At 39.3% G+C, this 23,971-nt stretch overlaps 1 protein-coding gene across 2 annotated transcripts in view; it reads left to right on the forward strand.

Moving 5' to 3' along the window:
* ATRX (ATRX chromatin remodeler) overlaps positions 1 to 23,971 on the forward strand; it is an 84,053-nt gene that overhangs the window by 42,123 nt on the left and 17,959 nt on the right. For both annotated transcript variants that reach the window (XM_054169460.1, XM_054169461.1), the window contains 13 exons: positions 602 to 781; positions 1,168 to 1,309; positions 2,526 to 2,635; positions 6,649 to 6,795; positions 6,975 to 7,152; positions 13,021 to 13,158; positions 14,044 to 14,219; positions 16,616 to 16,733; positions 21,280 to 21,410; positions 21,674 to 21,762; positions 21,978 to 22,150; positions 23,416 to 23,569; positions 23,842 to 23,945. In XM_054169460.1, coding sequence (XP_054025435.1) covers positions 602 to 781; positions 1,168 to 1,309; positions 2,526 to 2,635; positions 6,649 to 6,795; positions 6,975 to 7,152; positions 13,021 to 13,158; positions 14,044 to 14,219; positions 16,616 to 16,733; positions 21,280 to 21,410; positions 21,674 to 21,762; positions 21,978 to 22,150; positions 23,416 to 23,569; positions 23,842 to 23,945 — 1,840 coding nt within the window. The remainder of the gene's footprint in view (positions 1 to 601; positions 782 to 1,167; positions 1,310 to 2,525; positions 2,636 to 6,648; positions 6,796 to 6,974; positions 7,153 to 13,020; positions 13,159 to 14,043; positions 14,220 to 16,615; positions 16,734 to 21,279; positions 21,411 to 21,673; positions 21,763 to 21,977; positions 22,151 to 23,415; positions 23,570 to 23,841; positions 23,946 to 23,971) is intronic.

Genomic DNA, 23,971 nt, shown 5'->3' on the forward strand with positions numbered 1-23,971 from the left:
ATATTATGTTCTTAAATTTATATTTATTGTGTATTGTGAATTAATGAATAGGAAAAGCTCTCTAGAAAGTGAAGTAAAAACGTAAACATTTTTTCCATGTTATTTCGGTGCTAAAGCTTGTAAAATGGCACTATTCTGGAGAAAAAGCATTGTGTGCTAACACCATTTCTTATCTTGATAAAGTTGCACAATATCTTCAAAGTGAATGGAATTTCTAAACTAAATGTAGAAGATGACATAGTGATTAAGGTTTTCCTAGTATTAGGGTTTCGTTTCTTGTGTGGTGTAGGTGATAGCTGATCTTGTCTAGCACCAGTGGAACAGAAAAATAGTTCTTCATTAATAGTCATTAGCTACAGTCAGAACAGTACCTGCCATCAGTGCTGATTTTGCACAGCTGGCATTATCTTTAGTGTGTTGGAGGACATAGCAGTTAAGGTGGTATTTCTTTTGTCATGCTGGCTAACTTGCTCCTTAAAAAAGTATAATTTTTTTAATGAGCTACATCCTCACCTGTGTGTATAAAAATTTACTTGTCTAAAAATGATGGATTGCATGGTCTGTTGAATCATCTTGCTAATAATTATTTCATTTGTAATAGAGTAATTCCGAGGATGAGGAAAATGATGACTCAAAATCTCCTGGAAAAGGCAGGAAGAAAATACGGAAAATTATTAAAGATGATAAACTTAGAACAGAAACACAAAATGCACTTAAAGAAGAAGAAGAAAGAAGAAAACGTATCGCAGAAAGAGAACGGGAGAGAGAGAAACTAAGAGAGGTATGCCCTGTTTTCTTGGCAGAGTGTTAGGAAGCTGAACTGCTGATGATGTTTAGATGATGTCTCTCTACCTCAGTTGATAGGTAACTTTAAAAGTATTTGCGTGTAGCCTTGTAAGCCACAAAGTTTATGTGTAGTTTCCTGTGGGTTACCATTGGTAAGTTTTATTGAAGACTACTGAGGTCTTTAGAAAGCTGTTTTAATTGCCAGAGGCTTTGCTTTCCAGGGGCAAAAGCACTCATTTACTGTGATGCACAGTAAAGAAGTTAAGGTTTCTCTCTATAAAATAAATGATAACTGCCAAATTTGCTGAAGCTGGTGTCTGTCAAATGCTTGGTGTTACTCATGTGTTACATTTTCCTGTGATGTCCTGTTTCTGTTTATAGGTGATAGAGATAGAAGATGCTTCACCTCTGAAGTGTCCCATTACAACTAAGCTGGTTTTAGATGAAGATGAAGAAACCAAAGAACCGTTAGTGCAGGTTCACAGGAGTATAGTTACCAGACTGAAACCACACCAAGTAGATGGTAAGGAAAAAGGGTTTTAAATTATTGTTGTTGTTTTGGTTTTTTTTCGGGTGTGGGGTTTTTTTTGGTATGCTTGGTTGTTATTTCCCCTCCACTGCAACCTGAATCAGTGTTGTAAGAAAATCTCCTAGGCAGGCAGATGCCAGCATGTAAGGTTTAATGCTTTATCTTTGGAACATCTGAAGTAAAGTAAATGAGATTAGCAATACATAGTTCTGTTTCAGAGGCAAAAATCCCTAGGAATGTAAAGTTGGAAGGGTCCTCAGAATCATCTAATTATGCACACTGAGGCAGAATCAAGTATATTTTTACCCATTATACTGAGGAATTAATATATTCACTTTCTACATTTTTCAGTGAAGATATAAAAATCTTGCAGTATGGGCTTTCTCAATGGAAAATGATAACCTGACATGACTGCAGATGAAGTGAACCTCTTCCTACATTCTGTTTCTAGTGAAGGAGACAGGAGAATAATCAATCATAATTTTCCACAGCTTGTTCTGTTATTTTAAATCTTCCTCAAAGTTCTTCATTTACAACCTCTCTGTTTGAGTAAGGAGCTTGTGGTCTTGTTTCAACACTTAAAGGGAGGTGCCATGATCCAAACCAAGTAGTCAAGCTGAATAGAATAGAATTAACCAGGTTGGAAAAGACCTTTGAGAGACTCTTGTGCTGACTAAATCATAGTAGAGTACAACTCTTCAATAAATATACTGTGGATAAATAAAAAGTCACCTTGCAGACTCTCAAGTTGTTAATACATTTTGTTATGTTGCATATATTTCCTTTTTTAGATTTCACAGTTCTTGATTTTTTTTCATCTTCAAGCATAAAACTTAGTGTCTGATTTGTTATGGCAGGATTTCTTCTAGTTGGTTTCAGACAATTTAGCTTATTTACCAAGTTAATTTCCTCTTCTCATGAAGTCCCTGCCACTTTTTGTTCTGTCTCTTCTTTCCACCCTGTCTCTGAGATGCAATAATCTGCAAGTCTGCACATATGTTCTAACCCAGTTGTCACAATTTCAGTGAAAACTGTTCAAGACAAAGATCAACCCACATCCAACTTAGTGGACAAAAGTGAATCAATAATTATCCAGAGCATTGCTTTTCTAAGGGTTATCAAGATCTTACAGTGATCACGCCTATAGCTTACCAAGTGAACTTGAATAAAATGAATGCTTAATACTAAGATGTTCAATGATTTCCTTCAGGTGTTCAGTTCATGTGGGATTGCTGTTGTGAATCTGTGAAAAAAACAAAGTCATCTCCTGGCTCTGGATGCATTCTTGCACACTGCATGGGTCTGGGGAAAACGTTGCAGGTAAGAAATAAGTATTGTCTTGTTCACTGATCTGTAGCTTGCTCTTAAAAGCTGATCCAGCAACAGCCAATTTTACTGACTTTCAGAACATAGTAAAACTTCCTGTTTCCTGGGCAGTGACTCAATGAGGGTTGCTGGAGGAAAATGTTTTATACAGAAGTCCTGAGAAAGAATTTGTGTTTCATAGTATACAGTATGAAAGTTCTGAGACACACTTGTGTTTTCTCTGCTTTTCAAACATCTAAAATTAAATTCATGATTGAGATTCATGTGAAAAGGTCATGTTTGATTGTAAGTGGTTTGTACTTCCCTTGCGACTCAGAACGAGAAAATACAGCTACTAGGAGACAAGCTTCAGGAGCCGATCGTTCTAAGATAGTTTAATGATCTTAGGCAGGTTCTGGGGTTGGTTGTTTTTTTCTGCCTTCCTCATGAATGTATTGCTCCTTAAACAAAGTTCACTTTTCTCAGTGGTTTTATGATGTATTTGTTGTGCTGATAAAGTAGAGGTTTATCAGAGTCGGTTTGTTATGTTGGTTTTTTTTTATGCCAGACTTCTTTAGTGTGTAAAGTCAGATGCTTTCTGTTTTAATATAAAAAATGTTTTGCTACTATTTAGATTTTTCAGGGTTGAAGGGACATTTGTTTTCTATTCTAGTAATTGTCCACATGTACATTGATATTTTTGGGCTGTTTTTGCATCACAAACATTTATGACCAGAATCTTCTACTGCTCTGGCAGTTAACTGCAGGGCATATTTTCAACCTCTTTATCAGTTTTCAAGTTTTTTTCCTCTTTGGCTTTACAATTCTTTACTTCCCAAGATCTTCAGGTTTAAGCCTTCCTTGTCATTTCAGTGCGTGTTCTTTCTCCTTGGCACTGCTAAAGACTGCTTTGTAAAACTCTTCGTAGCATTTCCTAGAAGATTTCCATTTTTCATGGTATGATACAAGTGTCTCTTCTGCCGTGTTAGAAGTTGCACAGTGAACAACTTCCCATTTCTATTAATCTTCAAAATATGAAGCTCCATCTTATAGTGTTTCCTCTGAAACTGATCACCAAGCAGTTGCTATAAAACAATTCTCCTGGCTCTCATTCTTCAGTCTCTCAAATCGTAGGCCCCAGGAGAAGCTTACACCCTTTGCTTTCAAAAGAGGTAAAGGATGAAAAATGGCTTTCTTGAGTTCCCTGCATCTTAGTATTCGTGCTTTTTCAGGCTAGCCAGGGGTGTTGAATTCTTTTTTGTTTTGCATGTTTCCAAGTAATCATCTTCACAGATTTTGGGGTTTAGTCAGAGGTAACATCACCACAAATACTACTGAGGAGAGTTGCCTGTCTTGATGCTCTGCTGTCTGGTCTGCTCCTAGGAATTCCTTTAACAGAAGTCATTTGACAGAAGAAACTTTACTTTTGATTCTGGGAAAGAGGGAAATTTTGGAGTACTCTGAAGAAGGAAGGAGGGTAACAAAGTTACCTGCACTTGAAAAGGCCGTTAGAAGAGTAGGGCCTCTTTGTCGTTGATCTTCATTGATGCTATTTCTTCATTCTGGGAGGAGGGACTTACTCGCTTGTCTGTCTTGGGACAAGTGGCTGTTGAAATGAGTTGCGAAGCTTTTTGATCTCTGGCTTGAATGAAATCACTAGAGATCTAACTTGCCACTTCTGGAGATACTGGAATTGATTAGAACTGACTTAAACTAAGGATCAATCAGCGCCTTCCTGTGCCTTTCTTAGCTATAAAGTTTCTTAACAGATCTGTCTAGTGCTCTGGTGAGTTTGTGACCAGCAAGTCTAGAAGATGTTAGCAGCCAGCACTTGTGCAACACTTCATTCTAAATTCTTCCTTCAAGCTCCAAATTTGGACGTGCTTTACTCGTTCCCTGGAGTGCAGTCTCTGTAGCGTGGTGATGATGGTTCTCAAAGAGGTTATTTTCTTCCTACAGTGAGGAAGGGATTCTCAAAGCGTCTGTGAGGAAATGCCATTTCACCATCCTCTTCCATCTTGGTCAGTTGTGGTAGAAGCTTCCCCACTGGATTGGGAAGCCCTATCACCTGACCTGAAGGCTCAAGATCTGTTCATTCATAGAGAGGTCAGTATATCAATGTACTGGAATTCCAAGCTGTGTGAAAGATGTCTCAACACTTCTGTGCTGTAGCTAGTTGCACAGTTTGCAAATGACAGCAGCCGGCATTACAACCTTGTTAGTCACTTAGCAAACAGAATGCTTTAAGATCCTCTTGACAGGTGGTTTGTCTTTGACACCTGCATGTTTGGAGTGAGGTGTCTCAGTAGTTTTTAGTTTGTAGTGTTGACATCTGCCTTGTTGGTGTTTGGTGTAGTCAGCACATGTGAGTGCTGCTGTATAGCAGACTTGGCTTGGCTTGAAGTCCTTCATTATTATTTTTAGAGACTTGAAATCTGCTCCGAGAGAAAAGTCTACAGGGAGCATCTGGCAAGTTACCTGTTTACTCTTTCCTAGTGTTAGCTCTGCCTTACCGGGTCAGTTGCTTCCTTATTCTTGTCTTCACTAAAACCATTGCTACCTAGGATTCTTCTAAAAGTAAAGTTACACAAGCAATACCCCATCCTGCTCTCCTGACCTAGCTCAGCAAATGTATTTAGGACTTTCTTATTCTGAGAATCTTCTTTCTTGACCTGCAAATTGCAAGACATAGTCATGGAGCACTTAAGCTAATGTAACATCATCAGATTCTTTATATACTTGAGTATTCCTCTGCAAAGAACAGGCTCAAGGATATCAAAGGAAGCTTGGTTTCTGTGAGCATTCTGATTTGGGGGATTTTTAGGGGGTCACAGGGTTTTTTCCAAATAACAAGGATTTGTAGATGATCAGAGGGGCTCCATTCAGTCTATATACTGTTTAGGTAAAACAAGCTTCAGTCTTGGTTGTTTGTGCTGCACAGCTTGTGGACAGGAAGTTTTTAAGAATTCCAGCTGCAGTGTATATAGGTTTGCTTTGTTTAGGGAAGCTGGGGGGAGAGACAAAATATTTTGATAATTACAACCCCATTGTTGAGGACTTTAGTACCTACTCTGAAAGTCATCTTTGAAAAGTGTGTTTTTATGTGCTCAGTTCTAGATTGGGTGTTTGGTTCTTCAGCAGTTGTTGACACCTTTTACTGGGGGTTTGCAATCTTTTGCAGAACTGGTGTGTTTTAACCTAGAAATGCATTATGGGTGACTCTGTACACTTATGCTTTAGACGCTGTGTATTTAGTTTGAACTATTTTACAGCAGAACGTGCTGAACTCTGTAATGCCATTTGTTCAGCTCTTTAAAGAGCTAAATCAGTGATGGTTCAGCAGCCATTGCAAACTGCAGAGAAGAATGTCAGTAAGGGATCAGAGAAATAAGACAATTAGCGACTTGCTGGTGGTCTGAGACATGGGTATTCTGTGATAAGTAGTCTTGGCTAGTTTTTTCATCTGAACATGAGATGCTTTTGTCTGGATCACAAAACCATTAGTAATTCTTTTTGTATTACAGCATCTAAAAGCAGTTTGCTGTCCAGTGTTCCAGCATAGTCAAGTTTGAAATACTTGGAACGTGTTATCTGGCAACTCAGATTTAATGCCAAGATTTGTTCCAGAAAGAACTTTCCAGGTGTTGTACAGTTGTGTGGATTAGAGTGCTGTCATTACCATTAAAAATGGTGTGAGAGCTGGAGCTGCCACAGGATCATTGTCTCTTCTGCTCCTGGGTTTTTACAGGTTACCTCTAGTCCTATTTTTATTTGCTACTACTCAAAAACAAGCAGCCCAGCAGAAACACCAAGCAACATGAAAAGGTTTAGGTGTTCTTTCCTAGGCCTAAAGAAGCTGTTACTATTTGCTGTGTACAGCCAGTCTGGCTACTTGGAAAGCATTCAATAAACTGCTTCAGACCAGTTTTGAGAGATCTGTGTGTGAATATATGCTTGTTGTTTTTCTTTCCTAGCATTTAATACTGAGTGTTTTATTGAGCATTTTTGTCTGCTTTTTCCTGTTGCAGGTAGTAAGTTTTCTTCACACAGTCTTGCTGTGTGACAAGCTGGATTTTCGGACAGCTCTGGTTGTGTGTCCACTAAACACTGCATTGAACTGGTTGAATGAATTTGAAAAATGGCAAGAAGGTTTAGAAGATGATGAAAAACTAGAGGTACAAGGTTTTAAAGAAGTCTTAAAAATTAAATGATGGAATAGTTTACATTGCCAGGAAGCTCTACCACTCAAAATACAGGCTAAGGGATGCACTTTGGGAAAAAAATCACCTTGTATTAGTAAGCAGTCCTTTGGTATTTTAAGAGAACTGTAAGCCTCTTTTTCCCCTTTTGAAAGGTCTGTGAGCTGGCAACTGTGAAACGCCCTCAAGAGAGAAGCTACATGCTGCAGCGCTGGCAAGATGAAGGTGGTGTGATGATAATAGGCTATGAGATGTATCGTAATCTTGCACAAGGCAGGAATGTGAAGAGTAGAAAACTTAAAGAAATATTTAATAAAGCTTTAGTTGATCCAGGTAAGTGAAAATGAATACAAATGTACGTTAGATATGCTGTATTTCCTGGTTTAGGCATGTGGGCTAAGTAATCTTGCAAATGGCAATCTATTCCAACAGTAATGTTAGTAAAAACAATCACATTTTCTTTGTTGGGTTTTCCTAAGTTACAGAAATAATTGTTCAGAAACTTCCCCATCTGCTTTTGTAAACCTATTTTTACAACAGCCTTTTCTATTGAACCAAATAGTCTGGATAGGAGAAGGCTAAGGGGAGATTTTGCTGCTCTTTACAGCTATCTGAAAGGACATTGTAGAGAGGTTGCGTTGGTCTCTTCTCCCAAGTAAAAAGCGATAGGACAAGAGGAAATTGGTTTAAATTGTGCCAGGGGAGGTTTAGATTGGGTATTATAAAGAATTTCTTTACTGAAAGAGTGGTGAGGCCTTGGAACAGGCTGCCCAGGGAGGAGGGGGAGTCACCATCGCTGGAGGTGTTCAAGGAGCATGTAGATGTAGTGCTTCAGGACATGGTTTAGTAAGCATGGTAGATGGGTTATAGTTGGGCTTGATGATCTTTTCCAGCCTTAATGATTCTACGATTCAAACAGGGAAGTGAACATAGGAATATATACTGGAATTTTTTCCTAATAGCTGTTGAATCTTTTTTTGCTAGCACTGCTTTCTTTATGAGGTAATTGGAAGTGACTCTGTTGGGAGCCTAAATTTATTTTAATCTGCTAATTTGTTAAAACCACAAACTGCTTTGCCCTTGATAGAAATCTACCATTGAGGGAGCAACTAGGCATGAAAAACAGTTGAGAGTGTACCTTAGAAGTGTGAACAAACAAGTGAAAATTAAGTGCTAATTAATTGATTGCAGGTAAAGCACTTAATATTTTATTACTTTTTTTTTAGTCTAAGAATGGATGTCTGGTTTAAGATCAGCTGAACTGAGCAAACTTATGTAAGCACTTAAAAATACTCCAAGTTAATATAACAAATCTATTAAATGATCACCAATAAGAACTAAAAATGTTGGGGTTAGCAAATTCCACCAAAACAGCAACATTTTCTTAGAGATTCTGAAGTGGTGACTGATGTTTGAAAACAATTTATCATTATGCAGCTTGCATCATACCTTGAAAACTGCTTTTAAAAGGCAGCTTTGCTGTTGTGGTGGGTTGAAATTCCTCCCCCCCTCCCCACCTAACATTAACTTTGCCAGGCCTGCCAGAGCTATACATTTGATACTTTAAATGGAGAATGCTGATAGGGTAAATGATTTCTTTGGTTTGCATGTAGGTTTCTTGGGTTTTAGTTATCTGGTTGAACTTCAGGTTTCTTCATTGATTGTGATTGATTTTCTCCCTTCTCCTTTTTTTTTTTTTTTTCCAATTGATGAAATACAGCAGTGGGCTGTTTTGTAATTGTACTTTATACTGGAAATGTTTGCAATCAGCTTGGATATGGGACTTGGAGCGCCCTACTATAGTAGAATGTGTTCCTTGCCCATGGCTGGGGGGTTGTAACTAGATGGTCTTGAAGATCCCTTCCAACCCAAACCATTCTGTGATTAGGTGACCCTGATTTTTGTGAAGTTTCAAATAATGGAGTGGAGCTGTAAATTTCGTTCGAACAGACACAGGGATTCTTCTAACAGGAGCAGTAACTGCAGTTATTTGCATTGGCCAAATGGAACTGGCATCTCCATCGTTGCAGAAACCCTGTTAGAGCATTAATTAATGCTCTTCCACTTTGACTCACTAAATCACGTAATTGCTGTGGAGTCAGGGAAGCTTCAGTACAGTAGCTGATGAATTATTTGTGTGATCGTGTTGAATCCACAGGCATTATTTGTAACAATGAAGAATATGCACTTCCTACCAGTGTGTTTTCTCATGTCTGTTAATGCTGTAGTTATTAAAAACAAAACAACCCCCCAAAACCCAGCAACAACAACAAAAAATGGGAGCAGAGGGTGCAGTGTGTGATTTGCTCAGGATTTGTTGAGACTGTTGCTAGGAAAGTCAAACCTAGAGAAGAAAGGGTGTGAACTGTTGTCCTGAAGTAGTGACAGAACAGCAGCTTTCTATTCAGTGGGTCATGTTCTGGTGCAGTGATGATGATTGGTATAATGATTGATTTACTTTTTTTTTGGTAGGGTTTTTTCTTTTTGGAACGTGTAAGGGAGGCTAAACCTAGGAGTTCTTACCATGTGTCTTTACAGTAATTTAGTCACTTCCTTCATGGATTTGTATTTATGTAACTTCAGAAGTACTGGGCTGTGGAGGGAGGTGGCATGTTGGACTTGAGATTTTTATGGAGGAGGCACAGTGACTTGTGTAACCTTCTCTGTCCCATCTCTTGTGAATCTCTTGGTTTTTGCACCCTGCTTATAGACATGGTTCTGTTCTAACTCCAAACCTCTTGAAGCAATTTAAGACAGCACAATGGTGCAGTGTTTGTGATTAGTTTGGGTTTTTTTTAGATTTGTAGATTTAATCAAGTTCAGAAGCTGCAGCATGTTGAGCCCTGTGGATTTTGAATCATTTCATATGAAGATGGAACCCCCTGTTTTATTCTCTTCTTGGTTTAGCTGATTGGTAGGATGGAACCAGACTGTTAAGAAAACTTAACCTTTGAGTAACTCCATAATTATTTTTATGAAGCTTTTTATGTTGCTTCAAATCTTTTCCTATTTTAACTAATTACAAAAAGACAGAAGTGTTCATTTCTTGTTATCCATTACTTTTGGAGACACTTGGACGGGCCAAATTGATGAGAAGATTGTTGCAGCCACCATCATTTGTTTCTATCTTCGTGAATCACAGCATGGGCAATACAGCAGGCTGCCAGTGAAGGAGTTGCAGAGCTATGTGCTGGCTTACTGCTGTGACTGGAAATAGAAAAACCTTTGCCTCTGGGAGCATTTTTAATTTAAAAAGTTGCAAATTTGGTATTTGAGCAATAATTTAATGATATGTGTCTGGTGAAAATGAATCCTGCTTGGGTAGACATATTCCATAGCAGGAGCTTATATTGCACTGTATACTGCAGAAGAGTGGAGCATAGAGGGAAGGTTTAGCCAAAGTTTATGGGTGGAGAAGTGATTTCATTAATTAACTAGCTCTGCTATGTGAAATAATAGCAGGATCATATATGTATGCAGAGCAACAAATGGCTTCCCATAATGCTTTGTGCAGCTGGTGAAATGCTCGTTGGTTTATTGAGAGCTGTTGTGCTTTGCTTGCAGCATTTCAATAACTTTGCATTTGTTTTTTAATTTGTTTTTAGTTGTTGCTACTAATAAAAATTCCATCTCTGTTTAGCTTGGAAACTGCTCTTTAATTGGCAGTTGTATAAAGCAAACTGAAGTTCTTGTTGGCTTCAGAGGAAAAGAACTGTGTGTCTATCTATATATCTGTCACTGTGTATGCTTTGTGTATTCAGTATATTAACCTGCAAGTACAGTGAGAAGAAGATGGAGTGTGATCTTATAGGCAAGATTGAAGGAGCAAAGCTTTTTAGCCTAGAAAAAACATCTAGCCTGACAAATTTTCTCCTGTGTAAGACCAGGTTATTCAAAGCTTTTTTACCAGTTGTATTTTTACATCAGATGGAGAAAGGAAAGGGCAGAATTTCTTCTGATTTGGGGAAGAAGTCATTCGAATTAGATATTATCACAAAGTGCTTTAGCAGAAGAGAGGGGTCATGGAATTTCCTATTTGTCCCTTCCAATCCCTGCCACTCATGATTCTGTAAAGGGAGGATATGTCCTTTTCTCATAAGTCTTATCTCAGATGAAAAAAATGGACTGAGTGATCTCTTGAGGTCCCTTTAAGCTTCACATTCCTTTAGAATACTTAGAGAAATATTCTGTCCATAATGAATTGCATTCACGTTTTTTAAGAATGAGGGAAAAACCCACAAATTTATGAAAATCCCTGCTGCTGAATTGTAGCCAAGATGTTAGTTCAAGATACCAGTGCTACAGGCCTGCCAAACAAACCACAAATTCCGCTAACATAGGTTTTTTCCTATTTTTATGATCATTCGCTTACTCTAAACAAGAGTTTTTGAGCTGGTGTTTTGTTTTGAACTATCTACTTCATAGTACTGAATCACAGTCTTCACTGAAACTGATTTTCAGGGTATTTGGACCATTTTGATTGTTTTCTATCATTAATACTACTATCCTTCTTCTCTTGCTGTACTTTGATTCTGATTCTAAACCTAGCATCCTAGAACAAATCTATTTCTGAGAATGATACTTCAATGTACAAGCTGTCACATCTGGTGGGGGAGATGTTGCAAATCCTTGCAAATGCTTCAGTTCTGGAAACCGGCTCCAAACCCATCTCAGCAGTGCTATACATGGCAGAAGCAGCTTGTGTGCAAGGTCCTTACTCTGCAGAAAATGCTACAATGAGGACTAGAGATGATCTACTCTACTCTGCCCTAGGGAGGCCACATCTGGAGTTCTGGGCTTCCCAGGGAGATACTGGGGAGAGTCCAGCAGAGGCAGCGAAGGTGCTGAGGGGCCTGGACCACCTCTTTGATGAGGAAAGGCTGAGAGACCTGGGGCTGTTTAGCCGGGAGAGGAGCAGCCTGAGAGAGGATCTTCTCAATGCTTATCAGTATCTAAAGGGTGGAGTTCAAGAGGATGGGTCCAGACTGTATTCAGTGGTGCCTAGTGACAAGACAAGGGGCAACAGACACAACCTGGAACCCAGCAAGGTTCCACCTAAACATGAGAAATTTGCTGTGAAGGTGGTGGAGTCCTGGGGCAGGCTGTCCAGAGAGGTGGAGTCGCCTCTGGAGAGATTCCAAACCCATGTGCACATGGTGATCTCTTGTTGATCACTGTCCTAGAGTTTCTTCTTTGCAAGACAGTTTAATGTTAATCTGAGGAAAACTAAGTTCTAAAAGAATAGATTGTCCATGCTGAAATATCAGCCTGTTCAGAGCTAAATAGGTGAACCCAGCTGATGGCATTGTGTAGCATTTTTCAAAGGTGCATAAACTATGGTTGATAGTACTGGAATTAAGGTCAGGTATTAGATCTGGTAAAACGCCCATTTTAAGTTACTAGCTGGATCCTAGAATATCTTTTACTCCTCCTTTCAAGAAAAGAGCTTTCAGAAACTGCCCCAAATCTCAGTTATTAGGGTAAGTTTGTTCTGTTGAGTTTGGTGTTATCTATCTTAAGCCCTAAATTGTAGAACTTAATAATTCTATTATACTTGCTTTACATATGGTGGAACTGTGTTGAGGTCGGGATCTGACATTCCTTGTGTACCAAACTGAAATAGCAGTCCAGAATTTTTGCTTTCATCTTCTGAGAGAAAGTTGCGGTGACTTGCTGTGGTCACTTTCCACTACTTGTCTGTAGTTCACATCGAGCTTTAGTTTGGTCTTATCTCAGATAAGATTTCTTCACTGTTTAGCCTGACCTGTATGTTGACCTGTTGCCTTAATGAAAAATTCTGGTTACCTGATCTTTTCTTTTCTTCAGAATTGCCTGAGCACCAGTAGATGGCAGCCTGAGCTGGAGTTAAGAACCAGTTTGATGAAGTTTTAAGAGGGTGAATGGAAATGTAGACGTGCACACACTAGCAGCACAAACAGATAATTTTTATAGGAATCCATTGCAAAGCTGTATTTAATCCTTCCCATGAAGACTTTACAAGCAGCAGCCTGTAGTTTACCAGAATGGCTTCTGTGAATGTTAGTGCAAAGGCTAAATGAGAGAACGTGAAAAAAGCCAACCACAAAACACACAAGTTAAAAAAACTCATAACGTTAATAGAACATATTCTGGATTCTTCAGGCTGCCAATTTCTTGGGGATTATAAAAGATGGAAGAGAATCTAATGTTATTTCTTTCTAGGTCCTGACTTTGTTGTTTGTGATGAAGGACATATCCTAAAAAATGAAGCATCTGCTGTTTCTAAGGCAATGAATTCTATCCGATCTAGGAGAAGAATAATTCTTACAGGAACACCGCTGCAAAATAACCTTATAGAATGTGAGTATTCTCTGGTTTGAGAAGTGGTTATTTCTTCCAATACACTTTTGCCTTTCAGCAATCTATAGACTGATGTAGTTTGAGTAGAAGAATTTGATACCATGAAGCTGTTTGAGTGTTTTTTAGCTATAGAAACCAGCAACAATCGAATTTTGCATTTTAAATAATTTTCTCAAGATGTGGCTCCGTGATGGTTCAAGCCAAATTAAAATGAAGCTGCTTGGAATCTGGCCTCTCCTCCATCTTTTCCCTTGGCATAGCTTTACGGACCATCTGATTCCTCAGGGAGCCTGCATGAGGAATATCAGAAAATGAACAGTGCAGCAGTGAATAGTTTTCTGACAGTTGAGTTCCTTGATCTGGCTAACCAGAGGATCAGATGAGTCTTGGCACGTCAACAGGAGAAGGGAGAGAATGTTCAGAGGGGAGATGGGTAGACCAGGTCTTCTAGCAGCATCTATTTAAATTGTTTTAAACCATTGTAGATCAGTGTTCTTGGTGAGCTTACTAAATAGTGATTTACTGTCTTGGGAATTTCATTCCGAACTAGCCTGTAACATTTGCCTGTGTTGGTTAACATGCTGTAATTTCTTTTTCCCTATTCATTAATATGTTTTGAAGCTATTTTAAAATCTTTGTACATGTGATTTTTATTACATGATTGCTTTGGTGATGTTAAATTAAGAAGTTACCTCTATGAAGTGTGTGTCAGTATAAGATTAGAGATGCTCTTTCTGGAAAATGTTTGGGTGATGGATGGTGTGTGTTTGTTTTTTTCTCAACAGAGAATTCATAATTTTAGCTATGACTCATTTATTTTCTGTTATGATTAACTCCAGTACTGTACTTTCCATTTTGAACTCAAGCCTGATCTTTTTCTCCTAGATCACTGCATGGTGAACTTTATTAAGGAGAATTTGCTAGGTTCAATTAAGGAGTTCCGCAATCGATTTATAAATCCTATTCAGAACGGTCAGTGTGCAGACTCCACTCTGGTAGATGTCAGAGTCATGAAGAAGCGTGCACACATTCTCTATGAGATGTTAGCTGGATGTGTTCAGGTAAGGACAGTTTTACTATAATAAATTGCTTGAATTAGATGCAGGGAAGGGGATGAGTTACTTCATCTGGTTCTGTTGAAAGCACTCCTGGGCCTATAAACTTGCTCTTTGATTGCTACACTGAATCCAGCTATTACATTTGACATAATTAGTGAAAATATTTACTAGACATCTGCATTAGATTTCATAGCTTTTATTCTAATATCAGCATATCCTAACTAAGACATACACATATATTAGAAACCAGAGCTTTTTTCCTGCTAGGAAACTAGAAAATTACATGGTAGAGCAGGACATCAGGTGCTTCTAAAGTATTATCTTTTAATTTCATATAGACATTTAAAGGATGCACATTTTAAAAGTGCACAGAAAGCTGATGATAACCAAGTTTGTCACTTGGTTCTGAATTCTTATTTTTTCTGATTTGTGAGAATGAGAACAGTGGGGTAGAGAAGATGATGTATCAGTTCTGAAAGGTTGAACAACTCATTACCTTAAAGACTTTAGATGAAAAAAAAACCAACCCAAACCACAACTACCTAGATTTCCATGAAGATGACTGAACTCCTTCCTTTTCACTTCACTCTGTGTGATACTGCTCCTCCTGTGCTCTCAGCACATGATGTTACTGCTCTTTGACTTTACAAACCCAGGCACCAACAGCCTGATCTAAGGACGTGAGATTGTGTGGGCACTGAGTAAGTGAACTGGCTGTTCAGGTGTTGGCAGTTGATTAAATAGTCCAAGTGGGCATGAGTTGGGTAAAATGGTCAGAGTGGGATAGTCCCACAAGCAGATACTTCCTTTTCTAGGAGAAAGAAGTTTCACTCCTAAGTGACCCTGCTTTAGCAGGGATCTTGGACTAGATAATCTCCAGAGGTCCCTTCCAACTCCTACAATTCTGTGAAATAAAATGTTTATGGCAGTGTGTAAGGCTGATAAAGAACTTCCTATTGTACAATTATGATCATGGAAATAGAAATAGTAGTGAGAGGGTCATGTACATAATACTTCACATCTGTACAGCAGTAGAACAACAGAAACAGGAGAAGAGGAAGACATATTGCAAGTAAATCTTGTGTGTCTTCAGATACTGGGCACCCTGGAGCCCAGATGATTTTCTCTCAGGGTATTATGCAGAGCAGATCCTGTCCATAGGGAGCATCTCTCCTTTTTGCTTTTCAGGATACTATATAATGTCCTGGGAAGAAAACAACTCAGTTCCTAAAGAATGCTCTCATGAGAGCTTCTTGCTGCACTGGTAGATAATAGTAAGGCCCACATGGTTGACAATCTTGAGTGCTGGGTGGGACCTGTCTGCTGGCTCCTGTTGCAGCAAGCTGGCTGAAGTTATTCTGCAGCCAAGTAGTTTATGCAGCACAGTGCAGACAGATTAGCTCTTATGAAGATTACTTGACTCCTATGTGTGGTCTCTCAGTTAGGATCAGTAAAGCACTGTTTGGATGAAGCAGTAGGTGGAGAGAAATAAACTAGTATGAGAGTCAAAAAAAAAAGTAAATTTTACAATCACTTTGGTTGGAAGAGGCCTTTAAGATAATCAAATCCATCCATTAACCCAGCACTAACAAGTCCACCAAACTCTGTCCCTCAGCACTACAGCTGCATGGCTTACAAATACCTCTAGGAATAGTGACGCCACCGCTGCCTTGGGCAGCCTGTTCCAGGGCTGGTCGACCCTTTTGGGGAAGAAATTTTTTGCTCATATCCAACCTAAACCTCCCCTGAACACTTGAGGTTGTTTCCTCTCATCCTATTGCTTTTTCCTTGGGAGAAAAGACCCAATTCCCCCCTGGCTCTAGCCTCTTTTCAGGGAGTTGTAGGAAGCCAGAAAGTTTCCCCCGAGCCTCCTTTTCTCCAGGTTGAACAAGCCCAGTTCCCTCAGCTGCTCCTCAGAAGACCTGTGCTCTTGATCCTTCACTCAAGCATTACTCCAAGCAAGTGTTCAGAAACCAGGAAACAATTAAGCTGGGTTCATCTGTGATACAAACGTTGATAGCAGCAGCTTGACTTACCCATGCCTTCCCCCGAAAAAGGTTCCGGTATTTAAAGGAAAACAAAACACAGAAAAAGCAGTTACCAGAGCAGCTATTGAAGCTGCAGTCCACTTTGGAAGAACTTGGAACTGGGTCATGGGGTTAACAGGTCATGTACTTTTGATTAGACAACTGCATTTACTAGGTAAGATGGGCTTCTGCAGACAGTGCCTATAATTGGGTTGTAGTCAGTGGGCTATTTTTTTTTCCCCTTGTGGTTGGAAAGCATCTAAATCATTGTAATTTATGCGTGGTGCTTTGCTGTTTTAGATGCCAGAAGCTGTTATGCTCTCTGTAGTTGTTTTCATGTTTGTAACTGAAGTACTGTTTGTAAAATTACAGAGGAAAGATTACACAGCATTAACAAAGTTCCTCCCACCAAAGTATGAGTACGTTCTGGAAGTTCGAATGACACCCATTCAGTGCAAACTCTACCAATACTACTTGGATCATTTGACAGGTATGTGCCTGAGGTTGATGGTCATTCAATAAGGGGCTATTTGCCATAGTTGGTACATTGGCTGGGGTTTTCATGTATATTGTAGGCTCTGTATATGTCTTTATCTGCTCTATCTGGTTGTACATAAAAATATTTTTTGGAGGATTAATTTACATCTCTTAACATTAGTCCACCTTCAGGTTTTGGTTCATCTCTCTGTTCTTTCTTCTCTAAACAAAACATAATTAATTTAATGTCTTGTTAGAATCATAGAATGGTCTGGGTTGGAAGGGACCTCCAAAGGTCATCTAGTCCAACCCCCTCTACAGTCAGCAGGGGGCATTCTCAACTAGATCGGGTTCCTTCTTGGCAGCCTGTTCCAGTGTTCCATCACCCTCATAGTAATGAACCTGTTTCTAATCTAAATCTGCTAATCAAATCTAAATCTGCTTTTCTCTAGTTTGAAGCCATTGCCCCTCATCCTGTCCCTGCAGGCCTTTGTAAACAGTCTCTCCATACTTCTTTTAACACCCTTCAGGTACTGGAAGGCTGCTATTAGGCCTCCCCAGAGATTCACCTTTTGAACATAGACAGGCTAAGCTACACAATGCGTTTCTGGCATTAAAATAAAGTGATTTAGCTTAGAGGATCACTTTCACAAAACCCTCAATCCATAGAAGGTTTACCCTTCCCATGGCAGCTTTCATGATCGTAAGTTCCTCCCTGCATCTATTTTGTCACTCCTCTTAAAACTAGATCATTATACTTTCTATTCATCTAACAAATACTGGATAAAAATGATTTTATATAACTCCTTCTAATTTTCACATGGCAAGTCCTTTGTCCTTAAGTGTGTACTGCTTTGATATAACAATAATATAGGTATCTGTTTGAGCCATAATCATCATTATTCCTCATGAGGAAGTGTCCACAGCAGCTCCTGCTCACCCACCACCACAGCCCTTCATCTTCCCAAAGCAGCCCCTGCTCCTTCTACACTATCCTTCACCCTGCCTAAACAGCTTCTGCTCCACCACTACCATTTTTTCACCCAGAGCCAGATGCAAGAACCTCAACCAGCCAAGGTACCACACAGTGGAGTGCAGCCCCAGTAAGGAGGCCCAGCCAGTACCCGTAGACAATACTGGCATGGTCATCAACCATCTTCTTACCTATCGGGGGGGCCAGTAGGCCCCCCATCCTTTGTCCCCACCCCAGTCACCCAGTGTGCACCATGGAGACTCACCAGGGATGAGAGGAGGAGGATCCTTCAGCCCAGATGGGCTCAGTTTATGGTTTCTGCCTTCCCGGCGGGGATTAAAGAGGGGAGTGGGCGGGGAGGGCAAAGTGGCCACACCTGGGGTGGGAGGAAAATGGGGGGGTGGGGGGTGGAAAAGGGGCAGATATGGTGGGAAAGGGGAGGTGGTGGTGAAAGGAGGGGGGGGGATTTGAAAATAACTTTATTTTCCAAAAATCTTTCATAATGCACAACTGCAGTTCATGGTTTGCTTTGCCTCCATGCAAAAAGAACAAACCCATCCATGCTTCATAAAATAAAGTACAATGGTGGCTATTACAATGAAATCTTTCCATACTTACCATTTTGCCCCAACCATCTGGGGTGGTAGTGGTGTACACCATCTGTAGTGGTGTAAGCACCCTGCCAAGCCCTGCAGTTTCCTTTTGTCATTGTGCTAGCTGAAGCTGTTAGTTGTCAAATACTGGCTCTTTTGTGGAAGGAACTATCTGTTCTTTAGTTCTCAAAACCCTCAAGTCTGGTTTTCACAATGGCCACGCTTTTCCTCAACTTTCAGTATGGTCTTAACTGATCTGTCTTGGGGACTTGCAACTTCCAAATAGAATGTACATCTATTTAATGAAAAGGATGTGTAAGGAAAAACCCCAAACCCCACAAGATATTACTTTGGGCTGCCATGCTGAAGATTTCTATTAGAGATAAGCCACTGAGCTTGTGTTTTTAGTTTGTCAAGGCAATGGAATATCAACACTTCTGAGTGATGTACACCTGTGTACCGCAGACGAGCGCAGTGGTAAACACAAGGAGCTCTTGGTGAGGTTTTCTCTACCACAGAAAACATATGTACATGCAGCCAGATTCCTCATCAGGAGTTATAGGGTTCTGGAGCAATTCTGTTTTTAAAATTATGTCTGAAATAATTGATTTAATGATCAGGGGTTGAATTTCTCAGTGAAGAATGTTCAAGGCTCTGCTGATAGGATTTTCTGAAGGCCTGAAGTGTGTGTTCACTTGTTGCAGTAATTATAAAACATACTCTATAATATGTTGTGTCAGTTTATTAAGGGATTTTCTGAACATGGTAAACCACCTGTCTTTAGATGTCTGTCTGTTGCTGATGGGTTTCTGCCCCTCTCATTTTTTAAAGTCTGTTTTTCTATTCTGGTTACACTCCCAAGTTTAGTACAAGAAAGATTAATTGCATCTCATATTAAGCCATGATTTATAGGAGTATAAAACTCCTTGTGTTGTCTTACTGACTTTATATTCTGGATTGTGCAGTCTGTGATCTGAACAAACAGCCAGCTAGTCTTCCTTTCCACAGTTCTCTTGTCTAGTGCCTCTATTTGGTTAAATTATAGAAGGGAAGAGTTTTGAAGGAGCAGTGAAAGTAATTTCTGCTGATACCTCCATTAATAATCCAGTGCATAAATTCCACCTGGTGTCTTTGCCTATTTGCTCTAAAGGAAGTATAAGCTGTATTTTATTTTTAAATATATAAAATAACCAACCTCTCTCCTTCTTGCGTTAATAGTCGCTTAAAGCAATATATAAACCCAAAGCTATGTGTAGCTCTGATTCCTAATTAGCTCTGTACTTCTGTCTGTTCTGTTGGCTTTTCTGTATAGAAATGTTCTGAAAAGCAGATAGTTTGTGTTCTGTTTGTTTTTGCAGCATGCTAAATGCCGTCCAAAAGCTAGTAGCTTAAAAATGATAAGCATTAGCTATTTACAGGCGTACATCTAAATGATTTAGATTGAATTGTTGTAAATCACAACAGTTTTATCACAAAACAGTTAAATCACAACAGTTGGGGTAGTTTGGTAGGCTTTGGCCCATTTCCAATAGAAAGCAGGGCTGGTTTGTAATTTCACTCTCCCAATACCAACTTTGTTCATCTGCTGTGCTTTTAGATAGCAGTGTAAATCTTTCACAGACCAGTGATTAGCATGAGAGCTAGTGCTCTATGTTTACAACTGTTTTTCTCTCACTCTGTATGGAATTCTTTTATGTACAATGGCTTTCCATACTTCCTTATTTAATAAATCAAGCAGCAGATGAGAGGAAGCAGCTCGTGGTCCAATGGCTGTTAAGAGAAAGGCTTGCTCTGGCAAAACGCCTGCTACAGTGACCTTTTGAATTTGCTGCGTTAGTGGAGCCATTAATTTATTACCATACTCTATGTGTAACTAGCTATAAGACAGTGTGCTGCCTAACAGGCAGTTTGATTCATCTATGTTGAATTCAAGGGCTCAGCAAAATAATTTGAGTTTATTTGCATTTGTCAAAAGGAGTTGTACCATTTCACAACTTATCAGTCCCTTGTGGGCGGCTCCCTAAATGAGCAGAAAGCATTGTCTGTTTTCTCCGTCTGCATGTTGAGTTAGTGTCCTGCCACTTGGGTCAGCTCTGTAAGTGCCAGAGACAATAGGAGAAAGAAGAGGGGAAGCAAGAGAAAGGAAAGACAAATGGCCTCTTTTAGAGGGGAAAAAAGCTGCCAAGGCTGCCTGGGAGCAGCCTGGTTTAGGAGGAGGTGTCCCTGCCCATGGCACAGGGTTGGGACTAGATGATGTTTAAGGTCTCTTCCAACCCAAACTATTCTATGATTTACACTCTTGGACATTACTGCGATTGTCTTGTGCACAGAATAAGCTTTGTGTGTATTTTGCCATACACATTTGATAAATGCAGGAAAAGTTGTCTTGCAGGTTTGCATGCCTTAGATGATATATACAGTAAATACTAAAACCGGTCTGTTTCAAGAACTTAAAGTCAGTGTGCTGCTTAATGAGAAACTGAGACTAAAAAAAGACTTTTAACTCTCTATGTTGTACTGCTTTGCACTAATTTGTGCTTGGACAATGAAGAAATAGGCTGGGCTTTTTCAGATTCTTTGTTTTAACAGAATACTGCAGAAATTCAAGTCACTAAATAAAGGTAGCTCAAAATAGTGAGCTGAGTTCATTGAAACCTAAATGCCAGTTTTATTTTTCTACCTTGGTCTGCTTTTATAAAACCTAAATAGACATGACTGTCCGTTTAAGAGGATTTGGATTCAGTCCTGTACTGGGGAGAAAAGTGCTTTCATGTAAAAAATGTAATCATGTTTCTCATTATCAAGAAAAAGGGGAAAATCTAATTTTGACAACTTTAACTAGGAAAAAAAATGCCTGTGACTCAGTAATTTGACCTGTTTTACAAGAGACGTTACAATATGATGTGCATCTGGAAAGAACACTCAGTACTGTGCTGAGGGATTGAACAGTACGTGGCAAAGGTTTTACTCTAAAACCTGAACTTTATTGTCAGGTGTAGGTGGTGGCAATGAAGGTGGAAGAGGCAAAGCTGGAGCTAAACTATTCCAGGATTTCCAGATGTTGAGCAGAATCTGGACTCACCCTTGGTGTTTGCAGCTGGACTATATTAGCAAAGAAAATAAGGTAAATTAGATATATCAAAATACTCTGTATTGAGAACTTTCCAAATAAGTTTTGCCAAATGGTAGGTAAAGTTTCGTCAAATTAATGGAAATCTTTGTTGCTGTGGGGTAATTTTGCTGCTGGTTTTGTCATATTTTCGTTTCTGGCTATGTTGTCATTCTTAAAACATTTTGCCAACCCTTTGTAGAACTTAACCATTGTTTGTTTAATCGAAGCTTCTGGATGAACAAACTTAATGAAATTTCTGTTTTTTCTCTTTTGAGGGCTATTTTGATGAAGACAGTCTGGATGAGTTCATAGCTTCAGATTCTGAGGAAGCGTCAATGAGCTTAAGTTCTGATGATTATACCAAGTAATTGAGCTTTTATTTCTTGCTGGGTTTGGATTTACTTCCATCATAGAGCTTCTATAAATGTGTGGGTTTGGTGTGGGGTTTTTTGGGTTGGGTTGGGGTTTTGGGTGTAGTTTTTTTACATTTTAAAATTTTTTTTTCATTCTCTGTGAGAACATGTTCTCTGGCTCTAGAGTTTGTGAAAAATAATGGGGCCTACGGTGTTACCTTTCTAGGAAAAAAAAATCCAAGGGGAAAAAAGTGAAGAAAGAGTGCAGCTCAAGTGGAAGTGGCAGTGATAATGATGTTGAAGTCATTAAAGTGTGGAATTCAAGGTCTCGTGGAGGTGGAGAAGGAAATGTAGAAGATCTTGGAAACAACCCTTCATCTGTGACAAAACCAGATGAAGGTGAGTATAACGAGCAAGTAAATAAAATACAAGGCAGCTTCGGTTTGCAAAAAGCGATTTGAGAGGCCGTCAGGAATTCAGCTTTGCTGCAGAATGGAGAATAAGGACCTTAATTTCATGAGTGCTTCTATGCTTACAGCTGCCACTACTTGTGATACACTCACCCTGGTACAACAAGGGGCATCAGTTTAGAACTCGGTGTTCTTGTGGCAGAGAAGCTGCACAGTTAGTATTTTGGAATCATAAATACAAACTGAGTCAAAGTAAACATATTGGTGAGAGAGTAATGGGAAGGTGAAGAAACACGTGTCATTGGTTGCTGGTCTGGCATTTGAAATGAATGTTGAGCAAACAGAATAGAGCAGGAATACAAGACTTCAGGAGATTGTTACTCAGACTGCTTGTATCTGTACATTTCAGGTTTGGATTTTCCTTTAATAACCTAGCTTTTGTCTTACCTAGTATCATAGAGCTGGTTTTCTGACTGTATCATTTATTGTGTGTTTAATCACTTCCCCTAAATACATGAATTTTAGGAGACTGTTGAAGTGAGAATATTTTGTTGAGAGGTCCCCATCCCAATGACAGGGGGGAAGAGTGTGTGTAAAATACCTGCAGAAACAGATTAAATGGATTAAAGTACTCACTTGCATTATAGGCAGGATCCTTCTGTATGTCGATCACTTAAATACTTACCTCTCATACAGCCTTCAGTTTAATGTAGCTGCACGATCTCTAAGCCGTCATTTACTGATGCACCAGAGGAGGTTTGTGGGAAGACTTGCTCTCTCCCTGCAGTTGGCAGAAGCCCTTCTGCAGAGATAGGTTTTTCGCACAGCACATTAGGTTTCTTTGGTTATTCAAAATAATTTTCTCTATGGAAAACTTACTTTCAATGGCTGTAACATTTATGGATGAGTTTTCAAAGATGCATGCTTGTTTGGAAACAAAGCTGGTATTAAGTAGCCTTAGGGAACAAGATGGAGATGGTAGAAATATTTGTCCAAATAGCCTGCAGCAAAAAATGGGGATTTGTGCCTCTTATTGATGACTTGTGATACTGATAACTGCTAATCTTGTAATAGTACAAGCAGTGTTTTTGATTTGCCTAGGTAACTCTTTTTATGCCAGTTAAGCCTAATAATGAGAAAACAATTCTGTAGTTGACATTTCAAAATATCTAAATTCAGACCATGTCTGTCTGTCTTTCTTTCTCTTTCTGTCTGTCTGTCTTAATTATCTTGGTTATTTTTGCTTTTTTATAGGAAGAGCTACATCCTCTTCTAATCCTGGTAGCCCAGCACCAGATTGGTACAAAGATTTTGTCACTGATGCAGATGCTGAAGTGTTGGAACATTCAGGGAAAATGGTACTTCTCTTTGAAATACTTCGAATGGCAGAGGAGCTTGGAGACAAAGTGTAAGAAATATTTCTCATGACCTTTATACACCTGAAAGTGTGACAGTGTTCTTCATTCAGTTCTCATAATGCTGTAGCTCATTTTTCTGAAGCAAATGAACATGCTGCATTAATTACCAGTGAGTTTTCCCATTCTTGCATTCTTTCTGTGTCTGCAAAAGCTGTTTTGTCTCAGAAGTAGTATCAGAGTGAGAAGGTAAGAAAAAGAAAGCAATACAATAATATAAAGAACTTCAGAGGTGAATTGTGTGTTTCCCTATTTCTGTTTTCAGCCTAGTGTTTAGCCAGTCTCTAATATCTCTGGATTTGATAGAAGATTTTCTGGAGCTGGCCAACAGGGAGAAAACTGACAAAGATAAGCCTCCTATTTATAAAGGTGAGTGTCACCTTGAACAATTGTAG

Source organism: Dryobates pubescens, chromosome 18, assembly GCF_014839835.1.
Source record: "Dryobates pubescens isolate bDryPub1 chromosome 18, bDryPub1.pri, whole genome shotgun sequence".
Lineage (NCBI taxonomy): Eukaryota > Metazoa > Chordata > Aves > Piciformes > Picidae > Dryobates > Dryobates pubescens.